The sequence below is a fragment of the Abramis brama genome, assembly GCF_963993115.1.
Source record: "Abramis brama genome assembly, chromosome: 22".
Taxonomy (NCBI): domain Eukaryota; kingdom Metazoa; phylum Chordata; class Actinopteri; order Cypriniformes; family Leuciscidae; genus Abramis; species Abramis brama.
In genome coordinates this window covers 19,806,894-19,828,415 of record NC_139984.1, presented here as the reverse complement: position 1 = coordinate 19,828,415, position 21,522 = coordinate 19,806,894, and the positions used below count along the sequence as shown (strand labels likewise).

The window sequence follows — 21,522 nt, the reverse complement described above, 5'->3', positions numbered from 1 at the left end:
TAAGGGGGAATACAGGTAAAATGGGACACACACTGATCATTTGTCATTGGTGTCAAATATGATCCCAGATGTTTAGCTACAAAAATCTAACCTACAATATACAGTGGGAAAATAAATATTAAATACAAAAACTTGATCTCTTTACCGTATTGCTCCTGCAGTATATTGTGCAAACATTTATTGACAACATAAGTCGAGTCTCAAATATTTTTATTTGCCACTTCAACAGAATATCCAGTTAACTGCTGCATTCATTGGTCCATATCAACCAAATAACATTAAAACTTTGGTACATTCATTTTGTGCTTTGCTTTTCCTCCCAAATGGCTTGATTTAGTTTATGCTGTGGTACAACAGTAGGTAAATAAAAAAATTCAGTCTAAGAAACAACTCCTAGAAAATACCACACACAAAAAAAACATTAGTGTTGTTTTTTTGTTTTGTTTTTTGTTCACTTCTCACGAGCTTGAGTCAACATGCAGTGTCGTACAGTAATATGTTCCTTTTTTAACGGTGAGTTCCGGTCCTGGCTTATGATTGGTCAGAACAGCGTTCCACCAACTATGACGCGAAACAACACCGTTTTAATGAAATTCTGTCCTTAATATCTTTAACATTTATAGACTTCTATCTAATAAAAGCAATAGGCACTTGAGGCCGTTTCACAATAATTCGCGGCCTCGCGTTGCTACATTATTGCTTAAATAGAGCTCCATTTCCGAATCGCTAGGCCTAATCAGTGTTAGTGCAAATAGAGTAATTACTCTGTTAGGACAAGTGATGACAAATTCATCTTATAAAACGTTATTTTTTGCTTAAACCTAATGAATTAATTCCTGCAAATCATGACGACTGTCCTTCATTTACTAACTTAAAGCGAATTACGTACAAATTGCGCACTCAAAAGATTATATAGTCATGTTTACAATCTAGGAGTGGTTCCCATTTGATATCCTTTTAAAAACAGATTAAAATTCATTTATATACAACAAATCTGGGGGTAAAAAATGGACCAGAGCGCTATTCTCTGAGAAGTTTCACGGCATGACAAAGGTAGGCTACACTTTGTTCTGGTACATGAGCATTAAACAGATTTAAAGAACGGAGTGAAGATGGAGGCATCAATACAATCAATACAAGGCTTTACAAAGTCAGTCAAACAGAGCACTTGTCCAGGCTCTTTTGTTAACGCTGCAATGCATTTCTTGGATAATTGCATCTTATATTTACATTAAGCATAAGAAATGTTACAACATAACGATTAACAATAGTATAAACTTAGATACATCAATATTGGCTATAAGAAATAATACTGACTCAACAGAAAGGCACTTCTTTGTAACCATAGTACTGGTCAGGGTTAAAATACTAGAGACAGGCTATTCTGCGCCAGGTAGTGGAATAGGATTAACAAATAATTTGTTCATAGTTTAAAGAACTGTACAAACGGACTCTGGCCAGAAAGTCAGTGACCTCAGCGCTATCCCACTAGACAGAAAGTCATGCTTACATTGCACAATAAGAGGAAATCCACGTTAAGGGGCCTGAGATCCCGTTGGAAGGCTCTTCAAGGTCAGCAGGCTAGTGTTACTGCTATCTGTGTATACTGCTACCACAACAACCATTATTCCTGTGCCAACACAAGCTTTTACCAACGCTCCTCAGGATTTGCGTGCGTGAGCGTTCATGATGAGGCCAGGGTGGCAGCCCTGAATGTCTGTGCTGTAATAGCTTTATTGAAAGAGCCTCCAGTGCAGAATCCAAAAAGGATTTTCATAAATAAATAACTTCCCCACCCCCTTAAAACCAAAGACATTGTTTTGGTCCTGCACTTCCCTCAGTCACCGTGAATTGCAGGAAGATGCCATTTCAGAAAACGGGGGGAGAGTAGCAGAGGGTGAGTGAGTGAGGGGTCTTTAGGGTCGCTTCCACCCATTCCGGATCACCGCGTCAGCTCGCAGGAAGGGCTGGCTTCGGAGATCTGTGAGTGGGGAGGGAGAGAGTTAGAGTTAGATCAGGGAACACTCAGGGTAGCAGGGGTCATTCTCAGCACCTCAGTTGGCTGCAAGTAATTATGCTGTCTTTGAAAAGGTTGATGGAAAGGTTGAATTTTTTGCGTTCCCAGATCTTAAAGAAACAGTTTACCCAAAAATGTGATGCCGTCATTTACCCATCCTCAGGTTGTTCATGTTTTTATCTGTGAAAGGAGATATTCAGCATAATGTTGACACTGTTTGTGTCCTCACTTACAACGAAAGCAGCAGTGACTGGCAGCTTTCAAGCTCCAAAAAGGACAAAAAACGTATACAAAGCTATCGAATATAATCGTTTTGGAGCCTGAAAGCAATTGGTCACGTCTAACTTTGTTGTACACTAGCGTTCAAATGTTTTGGTCCGTAAGATGAACAAAAGTCTTACGAGTTTGGAACGACAAGAGGGTGAGAAAATGATGACAGAATTTTCATTTTTAGGTGAACTAACACTTTAAAGTATTAAAATACGCAGTTAATATTAATCTCAATAACTGCTTGTAGTATAAAGCATACAATGTAAAACACTAACAAAGACATAATCACTGCAGTAAGACCATTTAGCACATTACAAATACATTTGAACTGATGGATTCAGTGTTCAGCAAGATACTATAACATTTCTCTACATAGTGAAATACCACTAAATGACCATTACATGTACTGTAGATCTTGCTGAACAGAACACAGATTTGCATGCATGTGACGATATACAGCAGAGGACATACGTAAACATGTTAGCTTAACAGCACAGCGGACAAACAGCTTCACATGCAACAGACATGACAAGGAAAAGATTTCATTCCAGGATCCTTCCAAAAAATCTAAGAAAACACTGTGGAAAAGCTACCAACAATTATACTAGCAAAATAATATTGAGTTTTGTGCCATTCAAAGTTCAGTTTGTAATAATATTAGACATCTACAAACTATCACCACCATCATGTGGTTCTTTGTTCTGTGCTATAAAAACAGCCAAATAAGCCAGTTTAAGGCTAAATATCTTATATTGCTTTCACACAGTGACAAAATTTCATAAACTATATAATTAGCAATGCAAAAAAAGCAATATTCAGTACAAGACTACATTTGGCCACATAAGCTTCAGCACTGTAGCGTTGTGCAAAATGTAGCACAGCTAAAGCAATTGAGCTGACGGTAAAAAGGCAGACAGGAGCAAAGCGAGATAAAGCTCCATGATGCCTTTCTTACCCTCCAATTATTTTGTGCTCAAATTTACTCAGATTAATCCCCTGTTCTGCTGGAAAGGTAGAACAAACAGTCATGGGGGAGAAGATGAGAGTTAGCAGATAACAAACCAAGTGAAACATAACAAGGACTGTTACACAGGCCAAATCTCTCTCGGCAATATGACAAATAAAAAGACCCATGATAAGAACATTCTTTTAACAGCCTGAACATATATTAATATTACATCAAATCAGCATTTTATTTTATTATATACTAATGCATTTTCAGTTCATTTGTCATAATTCCCTTAAGAAAGATTTGGCCTTTCCCTGTTTCAGATCTGTGAACAGCTACAGCTTGTGTTTCTCACTATTCTGTTGTGCTTGGGTTAGTAGAGGATGCTGGGTAACCATAGTGACAGAGTGGGTCATGCGAGTGGTGGGGGTATGCATGCACTTTGCGACTGGTAAGAGAACGGGACAACCTGCGGCATTAGGGGCAGTTTTTTGGGGGGGTTTGGGGGGCTAGCAGATGGACTCGTCGAAGAGGTTGGTATCGCAGAAGAAGCGCGAGCCCCGTTTGGCCGTGCGGGCTGTGAAGGGCACACTCTTCAGCACTGAGGGAGGGAGGGAAGGAGGTCAGAGACAGAACCTTATATATGAGCTTAAGAAGGACCATGTGTTCCGAAAAAAGAAACCATTCGTTTTGATCTTTGCAACTTCCTGGATTTTTTTGTGCAATATATTCTCAATCTTATTTAACAGCCATAGCAAACTTATTTCAGCTTATGACAGGCAAAAAATTATGTTTGTCTATTAATTAATGTCTCTTTGCTTGCCGCCGTTTGGTTGTATATTTGGTCTTGAATGATCAAGCACACAAGACATCATAAAATCTTCTACACTACCATTCACAGGGATCAGTAAGGGTTTTTTTTTTTCAAGAAATGTACTTATTTAGCAAGGATGCATAAAATGTATTAAAAAATGACAGCAAAAAAGATTTCTATTTCAAATAGTCTATTCTTTTGAACGTTTCTGAAAAATTCTGAAAAAGATATCACACTTTCCATAAAAATATTAAGTATTTTCAGCACTGATAATAATAAGAAATATTTCTTGAGCAGCAAATCAGAAGGATTAAGTGACACTGAAGACTGGAGTAATGATGTTGAAAATTCAGCTTTGCCTCACAGGAATAAATTACATTTTAAAATATAGAAAAAAATGTATATTTCACAAAATTACTGTTTTTACTGTATTTTTGATCAATTAAATGAAGCCTTGGCAGAGACTTCTTTTAAAAACATGAATAAAATCTTACAGATCCCAAACTTTTGAACAGTATTATGTACCTCATATACAGGAATCCGGGGGTTTTAAGGAAAAACTAGTCTGTTAATTAATAATTAACCCAGGCACAGGAAGCATAGTAAACTTTTGGAATAAACCATTAAACCACACACATGTTAAAGTTATGCTGAAACTCCTTGAAAGTTAAGCATTATTACATATTAAATCCTGATTTCTTTGTGACTGGAGTGACAGGAGAGGAAAAAGTGACTATTCTTCATTCTATCAATAATATCTATGGCTTCATAAGTCTGGAGCATTGTTTATGAAATGTAAAAGTAGCAATTTTAGAATTTTAACTTAAGTCCACAACCTACAAAGATCCATTTTTGGCAGTTTTTTTCTGTTGTTGTTTGTTTTAGAATTGTAGCATCAAAAAACCTCACAAAAGTGTTTGCCAAAAAAAGTGCCAATTCTGTGGTTCATAATTAGATAAATATAAATAGCCTTGTCTGAGAACATTGTGTTAATAATAGATAATACATTTTTTTGTTTTTTGTTAAAAACAATGAATTTAAGGGTGTTATCTCTTCCTGTACAGTTTCTGCAATATCTCGTATAGGCATCCTCTATGATTTCTTTACATACTTTAGAAAGAGAAGAGCTTAAATAATACACCATATAATTAACTCTGAAGATCCCTGAGAGTTGATTCAAATTCCATTGTTTTTAACTGATGTGCACTTGTAAAGTGTGCTGATCGAGCTGTAAGGGCTGTTGTTTAACATAACAGAGTGTACATTGCTGATGCGGAGAGCAGTGGACCACCACAGTGATTCTGGACCCCTGGCTGATGGGTATTGCAGTCCTGCCTAGCCCACCTGTGATAATGTCTTCAATGGTGCCATCTTTGCCCTCATATACAGGCCGATGGTCCTTGGCCTGTCTGCGCCGGAGCTCTGCGATCAAATCCTGCTGCTGCAGTTTCTTCTTTTGAGCCTGGACCTGCATTGAGGAAACAAGAAATATATTCACCACTTTAAATATTTAAAAGAATCAGGGGCAAATTTAAGTTTTGTTTTTTTTGTAACAAAAACCAGAAGCACCATTAACCAATTGCATAATAACTTATTAATAACACTTTAAAATAAGGTCCTGATAGTTAATGCATTAACGAACAATGAGCAATACCTTTGTTACAGTATTTATTAATCTTCGTTATCGTTAGTTGTTAAAAATACAACTGTACAACTGTTAGTTCATGTTATCTCAGGTCCATTAAATAATATTAACAGAAACAACTTTTGATTTTAATTATATTTTTAAATGTAATGTTGAAAATGTCCTTAAAGGGATAGTTCACCCAAATATAAAAATTCTGTCATCATTTACCGACCCTTCAGTTGTTCCAATGAATTTCTCTCTTCTGCTGAACACAAAAAAAAGATATTTAGAAGAATATGGGTGACCAAACAGTTGGACCCCGTTGACTTCTATAGAATTCTTTTTTTATATATATACTCTGGAAGTCAATGGGGCCCATCAACTGTTTGGTTACCCATATTCTTCAAAATATCTTTTTTGTGTTCAGCAGAAAAAAAAGTAATTAATACAGGTTTGGAACAACTTGAGGGTGAGTAAATGATGAAAGAATTTAACTAAATGCCTTTCTCCGCTGACGTTCTAAGTTGTTCAAAGCCTTTCTAAGGATGCTGATTGTTAGAAGATAGCTGTCTGACTAAGATGGCGACCGGGAACATAGTTGTGTAACATTAGCAACACATTATTAGCTGTTTGATAACGTAGTCAAGCAAAGGGATAATCATATTAATTACCGTTGTATCCGACGTTGTAGAGAGCGATACCTAAAACCCATTACCATTCTGATAAATCAACTTGTATACGAGTTGACCGAGTGGGTCTCTGAGCTGGTGTGAGTGAGTGGAGGCGGGGCTAATTTGCATAATCATGAATGCATGTATATTAAATGAAGCGAGGGTGTAGAGTTACAGGGGGACTTCAAATAATGTTAACAAATGGAACCCTATTGTAAAATATTACCAACCTTTTAAATTCTAGTATGATAAACAATTTAAGGGATATTTTAGTTATTTTTCACGGGTTCAGATTTCACCTTGGGGTCGTGCTGTTTGGCCTCCTGTGCTAGTAGTTTTTCTCTCATGGCTTCCTCTTGCTTCTTCTTCAGTTCGTTTTCCTCCACAGCCTCCTGCAGAAAACAACAGTTCCGGCAGAGATGTGAGTGTGATCCGGGCCCTGACACTGCACAAAACACAGGCCACGACCTCACATCTAAACAATCACAGCAACCTCTGAGAAGGGATATGAATATGGACGCACACAAACACACAGAGATCTTGGAGCTTTTTGCGGTTCCTCATGTAGACTCATAAATCCACCAGCAGAACAATGTGAGGAAGAGGTGTGTGTATGCGTGTGTGTCCGGGTTAAAGGCGGTGAAGGCAAAGCCCAGTCTAAACAGAGCAGCTGCCCTTAAATCTCAGCCCAGCTGCCCCTTCCTGTTATTCACCCTCTACTAACGTCTGCTACTCCACCCCAGCGCTCTGACGCTGACACTTCAACAGGGAAGACACTCAAACTAGGATGGTCAAAGGATATAAACACACATAGAAAGTGTGTGTCCATTCAAGGTTTCAACCTACAACCTTTCAGTTAGCAGGTCAGATCCTTCACCACATCATGTTTACTAAACACGCCAGGTAGCAGATCATGTGGACAATTCCTTCCTGTCCTCAATGACTTGAAAACAGGTCGGGTTCACCTTCCCCCCTGAGGCTTAGAAATTAAAAGTCTCTTCCTGACCTGATGACTATACAGAACCACAAATGTGTTTTCTCCTTGTCAAAATATGAAGATTCATTATCCGTTAGTGTGCTGTGCCTAGAACTGCTGAGTGAATAACTGAATGGATTACCTTGTAGGCTCTGATGAACCGTACAAACACTGGGAAGAAGACAGAGGGCGGCGTGGTCTTAGGACTCTCCCCAAAGTAATTCACCACATTGTTGAAGGCCTCCTGTAAGTGGATACAATGTGAGATTGAAATAATCTGGTACTGTTTAATTGCCAGAAAGTGTTTTCTAAAAGACAGAAAGGACACCTCAGCAGTCTTGGCGTCTTTCTGTAGTTTGTCCAGCTGTGTATCGCTGGTCTGGTGGAAGCTCTTGAGTATGGCGTGGTCGTGCAGACTGCACTCTCTCCTGACCAGATCCATGCCCTTACCGAGCTCCTTAACATCCAACAACACGTTCTCCAGGGACACTGTCACCGAAGATTTGAAATGAATGTAGTTACAGTTAAAATGGAAATAAATCCAAATAAATTAATATAATTGCTGTATAGTAGATTTTCCAGTTAATTTTTCAGTGTGGATCACCCATTAAGATAATCATACACAGAACTTAAAGGTATTTCCATAATCATTACATAGCATTTGTACTCATTGTTTAAAATGGTACCTATAGAAATGCAAGTGTCACTTCACAATAAATGTTAATTTTTTAACATTAGTTAATGCTTTAGGTATCATTAACTGACAATGAAATTTTACAGAATTTATCAATCTAGGTTATTGGTAATGTCTGCATATACTAATGACATTTTTAACATTTCAGGTTGCATTAATTATTCATTATTACTGTGTTATGAATGAATATAAAGTAACAACGAACAATAATATATTTATAAACTAACATTAATGTAGATTAATAAATTCGATAAAAAGTATTTTTTGAATGCATTAAATAACTTTAATGTATTAAACCTTATTGGACAAATTTATTCATCCACTACAATTCAAAAGTTTAGGTAAGATTTAAAAAAAAAAAGAAATTAATACATTTATTAAGCAATATAAATTGATCAAATAATGTAAATACAATTATAACGTACAAAAGATTCCTATTTCAAATAAATACTGTTCTTTTGATATTTCTATTCAGCAAAGAATCCTAAAAAAGTGTATCACGTTTCAACAAAAATATTAAGTAGCAGATAAATGTTTCGTGAGCACCAAATCAGCATATTCCAATGATTTCTGAAGGATCATGGGACACTGAAGACTGGAGTAATGATGCTGAAAATACAGCATTGCCATCACAGGAATAAATTACATTAAAAAATATATTAAAATAGAAAACAGTTTTATTTCACAATATTACTGTTTTACTGTATTTTGATCAAATGAATGATCTTATGCTTGGTGAGCATAAGAGGCTTCTTTCAAAAACATAAAAAAATACTGACCCCAAGCTTTTGAACGGTAGTGTATTTTTCACTATATTTAATAAATTAATAAATAATTGATTTGACTCAATGCTCTAATTTACCCCAAACACTTCTAAATGGAGCCAAACAACACAAAGCAATAATGAATTTCCTCTGTTGTGTAACTTTCTTTGAATTGTCATTCTGTACAATTCCATTTTTTGTATTTCTAATTTAAAAACCAATTCAACATCCTAAGGGACATGGTCAATTCAAATTCCAACCCTGTAGGACACAGACCTGCAGCAGCTTTATCCACAAAGTGCAGTTCATTGTAGAAGGTGGCCAGTTCAGGATATTTCTCTTTGACGACCAGAGCAATGTAGTGGAGCAGTGTCATCTTCCTGTCAGTAGACTTAGTATCTAGCAGCTGAGAGAGAACAACAACAGCATGAGTGAGAACAGCACTGTGATTTAACTACACCATCATGTAGAAAGCCACTTCTACAACCAAGCTCACCAGATCCAGACTCTGAAGTTTGAAACCATACACCGAGCCTCTTTTACTACTGTTCATGTAGTTGCCCACAGCCAGAATGATCTGTGTGGAAACGAAAACAGACAGACAGTTAAGCATAACTCTAGACAAATTTCAGATGATCTTGAGCCTTTATAATGAACAAGACAAGTAGACATTTACTTCAAGAATCTTCTTTAACTTCGGAGAAGACTTCACTGAAGCTGATGCCGCGATGATGGCATTGAGTTGCTGTGAATGTCAAAGAGTTAAAGAGATGTCAATTCATGATTTGATCAAGGTGACCATGATATTGGCAAGAATGTGTTTCTAGATAAACATCTTTTGTTGGTCCAGGAATAAAATGGTCAAACAAACTTTACCACAAGCCTAACAACTCTAAAATCAGAGAGTAATGACAGGTTGATAAGTCTACGCCTGTGCCTACGCCTAAAATGTAAATACTGAATTCAAATGCTGTTCCACAAACAACAAGGATGTCGATTTAAAAAAAAATTCCCAGCTTTCCATTTGTTGACCATCATAGTTGCTCACCGGGGTCAGCATGTTGACATTATCACTGAAGTTGCCCACAAACGTGATGATGCTCATTCTCTGAGTGAGCCGCTCAATCTTGCTGAAGAAGAGCATGAAGCGGTCTTCCTCTGCAAGCTGGTCCAGAGGTCTCCTCTCCCGCTCGTACTGACGCATTAGTTTGCTCTCAGCATCCGTGGGCAGGAACCGCATCAGGCATTCCACAAAGTCCACCGGCAGGGCCTTCAGATCAAACCTGCAACATGGACATTGCATCATATTCATCTCAGATGAGATTATTGAGAAGATGAAGACACAATATGACGAAAATCTTGAGTATGTGCGTACGTTTGAATGGCTTTGCAAATCTCCTCTGTGGTCTTGTTGGCCTTGCGCAGAGTGATGGCCAAGTTCTTCGAGCGATTGGCATCAAGTAGCTGCACTTTATTAATGGCCTTCTGAGAAACCTTGCTCTTTGAGCATGACAGATCCACCACAGGACCCTGGGCTTTAGTCTTGAACAGCTCCTCAAACTTCTCCAGATCTAACTCCTACACGACAGAACAAAAGCACTTAGGATGAGTGGAGAGTTTCAAGGAACACACTAAAAATATGTGTAAATCTGATTCACGCTCAATATTACCTCAAGCACACGCTCATCATCGATCTCGTTGAAGACGGTGCCATTTATCTGGTTGGGTTTCAGTGCAGCCCAGTTGAAGACAGGAAGGCGGAACTTGGTTTTTATGGGTTTCTTGATGCGTATGGCTATGAGAGATGAAGAAACATAAGGGTCATACTATACCTTAACTAACTTAGAATATATATGTATATATATATATATAATTGTGTATGACAAGATCATGAGTGATTTGTCACTCACTTTGATCTTTTTTTGTCAACAAATTGGAGCCAAGATAAGTATTACCTGATAAGCCAACACTAAGGATGACTGATGGTGATGATCCAGGCAGAGGTGGAGGAGGTGGAGGAGGAATAGGAACACACTCGACTATAAAACAAGAGAGATTGTATAAATTAGCATGTGTTTATTTGCAGTTTTACTCTTGAAAATGGTTCCTATACAGTCAGAAGCTTAATGGATATTTAGTTAGTTCCAGTCCAGCTGCTTCCTCAGCAGAAACCGCTCCTTAGCTAAAGGAAACACCCTTAGCTTTTCCTTTTCCTGCTAAGCGTGCAATGACTTGTATATTTGAAGGTCTGTAGCTCAGAAGGAAACAGCGTGCACAGCTTTGCCTTGTTTTTCTGTTTATCTTACTCTACAATAACTCTAATAAAGTCTCCATAATCTGGAGCTTTAAGGGAATCCCTACATACCCGCTTTCCACTGACAGTGGGCTTGCGCTGGTGCCAAATCAAATATTTTCCCTGTCTGCCTAAAATCAAATGATTTCTTTCATGTTATGTTATTTTATTTATATACACTACCATTAAGTAAGATTTTTTTTAATTACTTTTATTCAGCAAGGATGAATTAAATTGATCGTAAGTGACAGTAATTAAAGTAATTAAAACATTTAGAATATTACAAAAGATTTCTATTTCAAATAAATGCTGCTATTTCAAATAAAGATGACTGTTTTTACTATATTTTTGATCAAATAAATGCAGCCTTGGTGAGCATCTCCCTCTCTATCCCTCTTATGGAAGGTTTATACTGCAAATTTAAGTATCTTTTGTCACATAAAATCTGCTTTGAGTCTCCAAGAGCACCCCCATGAAGATCTTTGATAGCTTATTGCATAATGAATATATGTGACACACGATAAAGTGAATTTCATATGCAGAACACACATTCACCCTATTGTTTTTCCTGGCTATTCTCTGAGTACCTTCTGAAGGGAGCGGTGGGGCAGGTGGAGGTGGTGGCGGCGGGGCTGGAGCAACAGCTTCAATAGGAGCGAATGAAGTGACACCCGGACCTCCAGTCCCACTCATGCTTGCAGTAAGTGAGTTCAGGTCTCTCAGAGGAGCTCCAGCTGCTGCTCCACCACCCAGAGCCTCGATGGCAATGTCCCCATCAGGCTGCTTGCGTAAACGGATGGTGCCCTGCTGCTCCAGCTCCAGCAGCCGCTTCTCAATGTTGTTGTGCCTCTGGAAGGCAGCGTCCTTCTCCTGGATCATCCGCCGCAGTGTGTGCACCTGTGTGCTGGCGGACTCGTACGTCTCCTGGATAACCATGGGAAGGAAGGAAGAGCAGTCAAGAGTCAAGAATGTTGGGGTACATACAACATATGTAATTTCCCCAAAAAAATACTATGGTGGATAGATGGTTTTCAGTCCTGTTTTGAGTACTAAATATGGTTCTGTTCATGCACATTCTGTTTGGTTATGACTCAAAGTGAGTCATAAAAACCTGTTTGGATGATACTGTATGTGATACTATATTTTGATATATAAACATCTTTTTAACATTTTCGGGGTTCTCAGAAGCGAACGTTGTTATAGTTGGGTAAACTTCTGTAATGATGAACTGAAACTACAACAAATAGAATTTTTGCGTTTCCATTGCCCCATAGCAAAGGAAAAAATCCACTATCCATGACAGCATTTTTATGACTTTCCAAAAAAGTAAAAAATATCAAGAGATTAAGTTGGTCAGAATCCATCAGTACAATACTCAACTATGCTTTACAATGTTAATAACTGAAAAGGGTCCACTGTACTAAATGATTATCATAATTATTTGCCATGGTATTTTCTTTGACAGTACTTTAAAGAATAGCCTAGTAGTAGATATCCAAATCTCAATCTCTCCACATAGAGAGAGAGAGAGAGAGAGAGAGAGAGAGAGAGAGAGAGAGATTTTATAGGGAATTTACATGACATCATAAGTAACTATGAATTGAAGTAAATCAAAGTGTGAGTGATATAAGAACATATTTATATTATGATGCTAACCAGCATACCAGCATATAAAAAACTTGGCTGTACCATTGTAGACGTCCAAAAAAAACTGTATTTTATTACATTAAATCATGGTATCTTTTTAAACATTTGTATATCTAGACCCTATAACCAGACCATGCAAAAGCTACAAATGGTGAATAATCAGTCCTTACTAATGACATATTCTTGATTAAATTTGTCATCATCATTACTATTACTATTACTTATTCATATTATATGTTATACTTTTATGTATAAATAAATAATTCTATGAGCTATTTGCATGTCAAGCTCATGAGTGAAGGTGATTTAAGTGATTGAGAGCGAGTGATGGTGGCCTACCTTTATGGCTAACAATTCCTTGTCTTTGTGTAACAGCTTTTTCTCCAGGTCTGCTACCTTCATCATGGTTTCATTTTCAACATCTAGAAGCTTCTCTGTCACCTAGAACAAAAAGAAAGGGAGCAAACATGACAGCATGAGAGGTGGTGAAACAAACATGAGAAGAGAGAGGCAGTACAGAACATCTATCCCATACCCTTTTAAGCTTTCTTCTGTGTCTCTCACTCTCTAACAGATCAATAAAGATAATTTCCCAGCAGTATGACACAGCAGATGAGGCAGCATCACTTTCACTTTTGAAGCAGTGGAGATTACACACATAGTGGAATATTTGGGGAATTCTGTCCTCCACCCCCAGCGAGAGCAAAGGGATTGTTGTGTGATTCTCTGTTCATTTCATGACCTTTGCCATGAGCATAACATAGTCCAGCAGAAAGACCCACTACTGAGTCAAGATCAGAGGAACAATCTGAGGTTTGTTTTCACACTGTCTGCATACTCAGATTTACAGCCCAGTATGTGCTAAACTAAGCACTTTTAAGCCCAATCAGTCTGCAAGTCAGATTATAAATTATATTTTAAGATCCCTCTGCACCAAAAGTGAATGATTAAGCTGTGTGTGATGCTTTATGTTGTGGTGGTGAATGATAGGGAATTGCTGAATTCCCTGAACTCAGTGAACTCTGATAAGGGTGAAGTCATTAAGATATTAGAAGTGACAACATGACCAACTGAACACAAAATTTACTGCTACAGTTTTGATAGATAGATAGATAGATAGATAGATAGATAGATAGATAGATAGATAGATAGATAGATAGATAGATAGATAGATAGATAGATAGATAGATAGATAGATAGATAGATAGATAGATAGATAGATAGATAGATAGATAGATAGACAGACAGACAGACAGACAGACAGACAGACAGACAGACAGACAGACAGACAGACAGATAGATAGATTTAATAACCGTTTAATAATAATAACAATTAGCAATGGAAGGAAAGGGAGTATCTAATGGTTCTTACATGAGACAAATGCTCTTCCAGCTCATCCACTTTCTCCAGGGCCACATTCTTTGTTTCAGCGTCTTCCAACAAACCTCCGACATCAAACACGTTATCCAGGTAAGCCTGGATCTGCACTGACAACTTATCACTCTCTGTGTGCTTGGATTTCTGCGAGGAAACAGGGGATTTCATAATGTGGTTAATTTTTAGAGTTTATTATTATTTAATAGTATTTCAAATAAAAAAGGCATCTACACACTAAACATATGACTTGCCCATTTAAACACTGAATAATTTTAGAGTATTTTGAAGATTGACTGAATACCTCCAGGAAGTCATCAAGCCCCAGCTTAGTGAACTCATACTGCAGATGTACACGGAAGTTCATGTCCTCCACCGAATGGACCACAATATTGATGAACTGCATACAGGCCACCTGAGACACAAACACATTCATGTCTCGCACAAACAAACAGGTACAAAAATACCCAAGTGCTTTCATGCACCTACCATGAAGTCAATGTTCCCATCTTCACTACGGAAATACTCCATCAGCTTTTCAAAGCGGTGCTTCTCCTTACAAACCTGCAGATAGTTTTATTTAGACAATCACAGTAACCGCTGAGTACAATGAGATATTTCAAGTGTTAAATATGAAGTGTGATAGTTACAACTCTAATATCCTCACAAATAAACAGAAAAACAAACATAACAGAAAAAATGATTGAGTTTTCTATTTCTCAAAACAGCAGGGTATGAGGTTATGGGGTTCAGAGAAGATGAGATGGAGAATTCAGACCAGGAAAAAGTCAGACTTCTTTATAGACTTTATGGAAAAAGAGGGGGATCAAAAGGGCAAATGAGCAACGTTAGGCCTCATGTTTCACCATGGAGAAATGGAAACTTGCAGAATATGCTGCTATTAACAATACTACTTGCTATTTAAAATACTTCAATCAGCTTCTTGCTTAGGTCAGTAATGCCCTGCTGAATTAAATGTGGAACATTTAATTCATTAGTCTAAATTCAAAGTTAGTTCTACCACAGACTCTTTGAAGACTAGTTCTGCCAGTCTGCAGGCAGCATATTATTGCAGTCTCTCTCACAGCATTGTTGGAACTGCTGTGTTGATTAGCTCTCCTACTTTCTCAGGATAGAGTTGGACAGTTACGCGGTAATTGGCCCGTTTCCGGTATTTAAATGACTAGGCAAACAAAACTGAGCGGTTGAGTCTGCAGGCAATTCACTCCCCCCAAAACACAGATCTTTATCAAAGATGTGGGTTTAATGAAACGACTGGCTTAAAATGTGGTGTTTTCCCACAAATGCAATTGGGAAGCAAAAAAAATATTACCAGCTAATTGGCTTTGTATGTGCAAACTAAAACAAAACAACTTTTTTTAACATTTAATATAGCATCTGTGGTTATTGTAATACACATGCAGGTGTGTATATCCCAGGATCTACCTCTTTGAAGTTATCAAACGCTGAGAGGATGATTTCATGACCACCTCGCACCAAACATACAGCAGCCAGCAGCTCCAGGACCAGCGCCTTTGTTCTATAAGCAGAACAAAAGCTTCAGTGAGCATTCAACTGGCCTAGAGTGGCAGAGCAGGATTCGCACAATAAGACGGGTAACATTACCAACTTGACAGATCATCACCCACCCACACCAGCTTAGATCTATCCTTCAGGGAGAACAGCAGCTTTGTGTCCATTGTTATACAATTTTCTAAATCAGAAATGTGATATCGCACTTTCATCTTGAGCCTCTCATAGGGGTCGGTCTGATGTTGAGTATCAGTAATTGTAGGTGGGGTCATTTTTTCAGAGATGTTTTGAATGACACAATCCAAGAAAACATTTACAGCTGTGATTGAGTGATAGATCAGTGCACTGATTCATTGAGCTCAAGGAATGATGCTGTTCAAGATGTAAGAAAGGCTGGGGTTTTTCCATGCTTCAGTCTGAAATGATCTAAGCTTTCACTACAAATGCAGTTACAGTAGTCAGACTGACAGTAATCCGCTCTAAAGAGATCATTCTTACCAAACAAATGCACTTCTCTAATCTCCAACTTCACAGCCTAATGAAAACTAAAGGCCACTGACAGTATTGCATTTAACAGGCTCCTCAGTTAGTTACCTACACTGTAAAAAATTATCATAATTTTATTACAGGTTATTAAGACTGTAAAATTACAAGTAAAAGATTGTAAAAATGTTATGGTAAAAACCTGTTAATTGGTTAACGGTAAGATCCCATATTCTATACAACGAAAAAGTATAATAGATCTAATGAAACATTTTATGTAATTTTACAGTGAAATACTCCTAAATGTACAGATTTTGGAGGTGAAAAAGATCAAGTCATCTTATAATTTACAGTGAAAACCCGACATATTAAGACATATTAAAGGCACACTATGCAGTTTTCGTACTTGTATTTAACGTTACTGTCGTAAATACCAGTCACGCAGAGCCGTCTCTGCACTCTTCCGACCGTGTTTTCTTAGTTTTTTCCCATTTCATTGCCCTAATACTCGTTTTTTTTTTACTTAAAACATGTTCTGTGTAAATGTCCCTTAAAAATGTTAAACAATACCTTAATTCTTACCTTGAGTTCTTATTGTTCAAACTCAGAGCGATTTCGTTGACCGCATGCGCGTGAGACATGACGAGATTGAAGCCATACTAGGGTGAGAAAGGAAAACGCAATGTGGTTTGAGTATAAAAAACATTTATCCCAATTCAATGGTTATTGAATAAAAATGTTGTGCTGCCTTTGTAAATTGGACAGACAATGATATGAAAAACAATATGGATTAGTTCTTGTGTTTGATAAGGTTTCATACAACTTTAAGAAGCAGTTTCAGAATGAGCAGACATCCCTGAGGTTTTTGTGACCAATCAGGTCTGTGCATCCTGTACCTGATAGTTCATGATAGCTCTGAGGCACATGATGCACACGTGTACATCATCCTTTTGACTGACTAATCTGGAGTTCTTGATGGTTTTGCTGTTGGCAGTTGTGCCATAGCTGTAATAAAATGACAAAGTTAGTAGTTCACAAGTGCAGTGTTTGATTTGACAGAACACACACACAAAAAATCAATCATACACGCCACATAAAGAAATACTCTCATTTGTGTGAGTTGTCTACCCTCAGGAAGTGTGGCTTTGGCTCAGTGAGCAAAATAATGCACGCATGCGACTCCTAGTTTCGTGCAAAGCACTGATGTTCCTATCATAGCATGAGCACTCTGATAACCAGAGAAGTGAGACAGGAAGCTAACTGTGACAAGTCAGGAACAATAGTTGACACTTTCCTCAAATAAGGTTGAATTACTCATGAAACAATGCAAAAAGAGGCTAAAAGTTTTTGATGTGAAAACTATTATATTTATTATAGTAATTATCCAACATAAAATTAACCTAGGATGAGTAGCTAGTTTAAAACACATTAAATGGTTGTATTAAAATCCTGTATTAAAATGGTTGTATTAAAAAAAAAATCATATTTGATACATCAGGCCTTTATGGCTCAAAATGATATAGGATAATTTGGAACTCATTCTTAAGGAGAGAAAAAAAGAGGTCCAAACTGAGCAAAAATATGCAAATAGGGCCAGTTGCTGATATTAATATGACCAAAACGTAGATGAAATTCTGATAATTATAATGTAAATCAATAAGATCTTTAAAACAGTATAGCAGACTACTCAAGATCCATATAAATATCAGTTATCACTCTATATCTCCCAATAATATTACTAACAATATTTAAAGAAAATCGTATGTTTACTTTATAGAAATCAGTAAATATTTCACAGCAAAAACACACATATACCATGACCTGAAGATGGACGTTTTTTTAAATGATACTAAAAGGCCTTTTTACTTTCTAAAAAAGTATTAACTATTAATCACATGACAGAAGGCATGAAGTAGATTGAGTTTTGATCATGTTGATAATTTAGAGGCCTTAGAAATTTGCATTTCAAATATTTGGGTTGGCTTTATAGGGTTTTTTTGTTGTTTTTTGGACTTTGAGGCTCTTTTTACCCTGTTCTTGGAAAGTGCCAGTTCTTCAAATTTCTTAAAAAATAAAATAAAAAAACAAATAAAAAAAAAACCTTAACAGTCTCCAAACTACATTTACTATTACCAGCAGCCTGAACCAAACCAATGCAAGTTATCACATATGCGAACATTCAGTCGTTTTAAAGCGAGGCAGAGCTTAGCAAGCACAAGCAGGCCAGTACATACCGGAGGACGGATTGCCGCGCAGAGCGCACCAGCGTATTGCAGCCGTTCTGGTGCAGATCCTCAATGGACCTGCTCCAGGACTTAGCCTTGTCCACCGAAAAGTCCTCGCCAATCTCCAGCCCTTCAAAATCCAACCTGAGCCGCATACACAGGGAACCGCAAAGAGCGGGGGTAAGGGTGGGGAGGGTTAGCAACAGAGCGGGTCCAGGGTTTTGCAGAGAGCCGCACAGGACCATCCAAGCACAATATAGCACGGCATAACAAAGCACAAAACAAAATGCAGCGCACCTACAACAGGGCCTTCAGCACCCTCATAATCATTAAACAACAGTGAATTCATCACAGTCCTTATCTACAGCGGAAGCCTGGCTTCTTGTTGGGATCTTTTAAATGTCCTAAAGATGGTGCATGGATTGGCGTGTTGTGAAGTTGACTGTGGTTGGTTAGGGTGTGTCACTTACATGACGGCACACTGGGCGAAGGAGAGATACTCCACCAGGATGTCCAGGCCTCTGTTCTCATCATTGAGGAACTCACGAACCCACCTGCCACATTAAAGAAACAGATGATGTTAACATCCTACTGAAATCAAACACTCTATATACACTACCGTTCAAAAGTTTGGGGTCAGTAAGAAATATTTACTTTTATTCTGCAAGGATCTAATAAAATCGATCAAAAGTGACAGTAAAGACATTTCGAATATAACAAAATATTTCTATTTCAAATAAATGCTGTTCTTTTGAACTTTCTATTCGTCAAACAACCCTGAAAAAATGTCTCACTCTTTCCACAAAAATATTGCGCAGCACAATCATTTTCAACATTGATAATAATAAGAAATGTTTGTTGTGTATCTTTTTTACAGACCCCAAACTTCAACAAACAGATCATATTAACAAAGACTAAAAACATGAAAGACAGAGACAAAGATTTTAAAAAGGAGTTAAGAAATAAAAGTTATTTTTCTAGACTGTCAATATGACATCAAACTTAAACCTCAGACTGACGAGTGAAAATGGATTTATTGTTAATGATTCATCACTGGTGGATAACATCAAGCCCCGTTTTATTGTTAAATGTCCTATAGCATTAAATACACCATATTATAGAAGTAGCAAATGTTGTTTCATGTTGACTTTAAAATCAAGCTCAGAGTTGACTGGTTTGGCAAGACTAATATGGAAAGTCCAGAATAGAGGCTAGTTTTATATTTCCTTCATTTAGCTCCAGATTTCTAGGGGGAAACTTTAAGCAAAAGGAATTCCCACCATGCAGAGCAAAGGAACGTGGAGATCATAGCTTGAGAGAGGAGGTTAAATCTCTGACAGTGGGAGTGTTTAGACTGCCTCCCCTGAGCAAGCATTCATTTATATACACACATGCACTCTTTTTTTTCTGCCAGTCTCTCATTTTCATTCTTATTTTACCTCTCAAACCCAAGCAATGATTAGTTGAAATCTATCGCTATTGTTAAATGGCCATGGATGCATCAAAAAAAAGCTACAAGACTCCCAAAAGAGCACAGGAAAGACAGACAAGAAAGTGGGACTGAGCAAGAAACAGACTTTTCAGATTGAAAAGGTGGTGGGGGCTCACTCGATCATCAGCTTCCTGTCTACCACCTCCCCCTCCCCGCTCCCCTTTAGACTCTTTTCCTGTCCGGCCAGATGCTATTTCAGATTGTCTTGGCAAAGCAAGGAGTAGCACATCGGAAAGAGGCCAGGGATCGGACACATGCAATAAACAGTCCTCTGTTCCATTTCATCCAGCCCCAAAAAGTCAGTGAAAATGGCCTGCCTATTCTTTTCCTTTTGTTCTTAATGAGAAACACATTACCCCTAGCTCTTAATAATGCAGGAGAGGAGTGTATTGGTTATTTATGGCTCACACAGAAGACAAAGGAAACAATTCAGAATCATATTTTACCAGTGTCTTCTGAGATTTTGCTCACATTCTATGTGCATGTGTATGATTGTTCAGGAAGATACTTTGAAACAGTAGTTTAAACAGCTACTCAATGTATAGTAATTAAAATTACCGCCTTTTACACTTTAAGAAGTAGTTAGCTGTCACAAGATTGAGGAGGAGAGTCCAAAAAGGGTCCTTTAATGACAATAACCTCAGGTAACCAATGAAGATTAAGGCAAAAGTAACAGTGTCTACATGCAAACATGAACAACAACCGACCACTAAAGGGTGAAACGGAGACACTTAAATACAAAGTGATAGTGAGATGATAATGGACAGGTGTGATGATTAGATGAGTGTCCATGACAACTGATGACTGGCGGGAAACCAAGACAAAGAAACACGTGATTGAAGATAAACTAAAAGTTCATGAAAAGACAGAGATAACGTAGCATTTCTTGACATTGCGCCCCTCCCGGAAGGTGCAACCTCGTGCCATAACAATAACAAACAGATAACGGAGCAGTGAGGGTGAGGGTTTAGGAGGTGGGCGAGGGGGCGGCGAAGGGATAGTGACAGAGATGGCGATGGAGGAATAGTGACGTGAGAATGACGATGATAGGCCGATGCAGCCTAAAACCAGTGCCGACAGCCAACGGCGGAGTCGAGGGAGGGAGGAGCCAAGGTGTAACAGTGGCTGACGACAACTGGGGTATGACCAGCGTTGACAAGGCCGAAGGATCCACTGGCGCAGACAAAGAGCCGATGGAACTGAGCGACATCGCTGGCACTGGAGACCCAGGCGATGCCGCCACCATGATGTTGATCTGAGGCGTAGCCAGAGTATCCGAGGGCTGAGGCGGAGCCGGTGTGACGGGGGACAGAGGCGAAGCAGAAGGGAAAGAGGAACCCGCTGTAGCAGTAGAGGTGGAGGAACGGAGCGTAGCTGAAAGCCCGCAAGAACTAGGGAGCCGGTGGAACTAGGGAACCCGGTGGAGCCGCAAGGCCAAGGGTCTCTGTTGGAGCTGAAGTTGGGAGGAGCCAAAGCGGAGCCGTCAGATCGACGGGCCGAGATGGAGCGAAGTGATCAGATGCTGGAGGAAGAGCAGCAGGATCCTCTTGCTCAGGCACTGCTGGTGGTTGAATGACCGGAGGCTCGATGTTACAGCAAGGCATCCCCAGAGACGGCGAAGGGCTGCAAACATCTAGCAGAGGTGGGGCTGTAGGACTGGCTGATCTCTGCAGTGATGGCGGCAGATGGAAA

The 21,522-nt window shown here is 38.5% G+C and overlaps 1 protein-coding gene across 7 annotated transcripts in view; it reads right to left on the bottom strand.

The window, feature by feature from the left end:
- Positions 1-193: 193 nt before the first annotated feature.
- fmnl3 (formin-like 3) overlaps positions 194-21,522 on the bottom strand; it is a 44,379-nt gene continuing 23,050 nt past the window's right edge. Inside the window, exons 5-27 of one of the 7 annotated variants that reach the window (XM_084099251.1) lie at positions 18,809-18,892; positions 18,348-18,482; positions 17,010-17,118; positions 16,696-16,772; positions 15,544-15,637; positions 14,587-14,661; positions 14,402-14,512; positions 14,095-14,244; positions 13,062-13,163; positions 11,663-11,999; positions 10,738-10,821; positions 10,453-10,577; positions 10,158-10,360; positions 9,831-10,065; positions 9,459-9,527; positions 9,279-9,359; positions 9,059-9,188; positions 7,653-7,813; positions 7,467-7,568; positions 6,648-6,740; positions 5,395-5,518; positions 3,706-3,837; positions 194-1,981 (exon numbers count right to left, since the gene is read on the bottom strand). In XM_084099251.1, the coding sequence (XP_083955377.1) occupies positions 3,746-3,837; positions 5,395-5,518; positions 6,648-6,740; positions 7,467-7,568; positions 7,653-7,813; positions 9,059-9,188; positions 9,279-9,359; positions 9,459-9,527; positions 9,831-10,065; positions 10,158-10,360; positions 10,453-10,577; positions 10,738-10,821; positions 11,663-11,999; positions 13,062-13,163; positions 14,095-14,244; positions 14,402-14,512; positions 14,587-14,661; positions 15,544-15,637; positions 16,696-16,772; positions 17,010-17,118; positions 18,348-18,482; positions 18,809-18,892 (2,773 nt within the window). In that variant the 3' untranslated portion in view covers positions 194-1,981; positions 3,706-3,745. Of the gene's footprint in view, positions 1,982-3,242; positions 3,292-3,705; positions 3,838-4,167; positions 5,519-6,647; positions 6,741-7,466; positions 7,569-7,652; positions 7,814-9,058; positions 9,189-9,278; positions 9,360-9,458; positions 9,528-9,830; positions 10,066-10,157; positions 10,361-10,452; positions 10,578-10,737; positions 10,822-11,662; positions 12,000-13,061; positions 13,164-14,094; positions 14,245-14,401; positions 14,513-14,586; positions 14,662-15,543; positions 15,638-16,695; positions 16,773-17,009; positions 17,119-18,347; positions 18,483-18,808; positions 18,893-21,522 lie in introns of those variants that run through there. The other 6 variants (XM_084099252.1, XM_084099253.1, XM_084099255.1 and 3 more) reach the window with 6 other exon arrangements.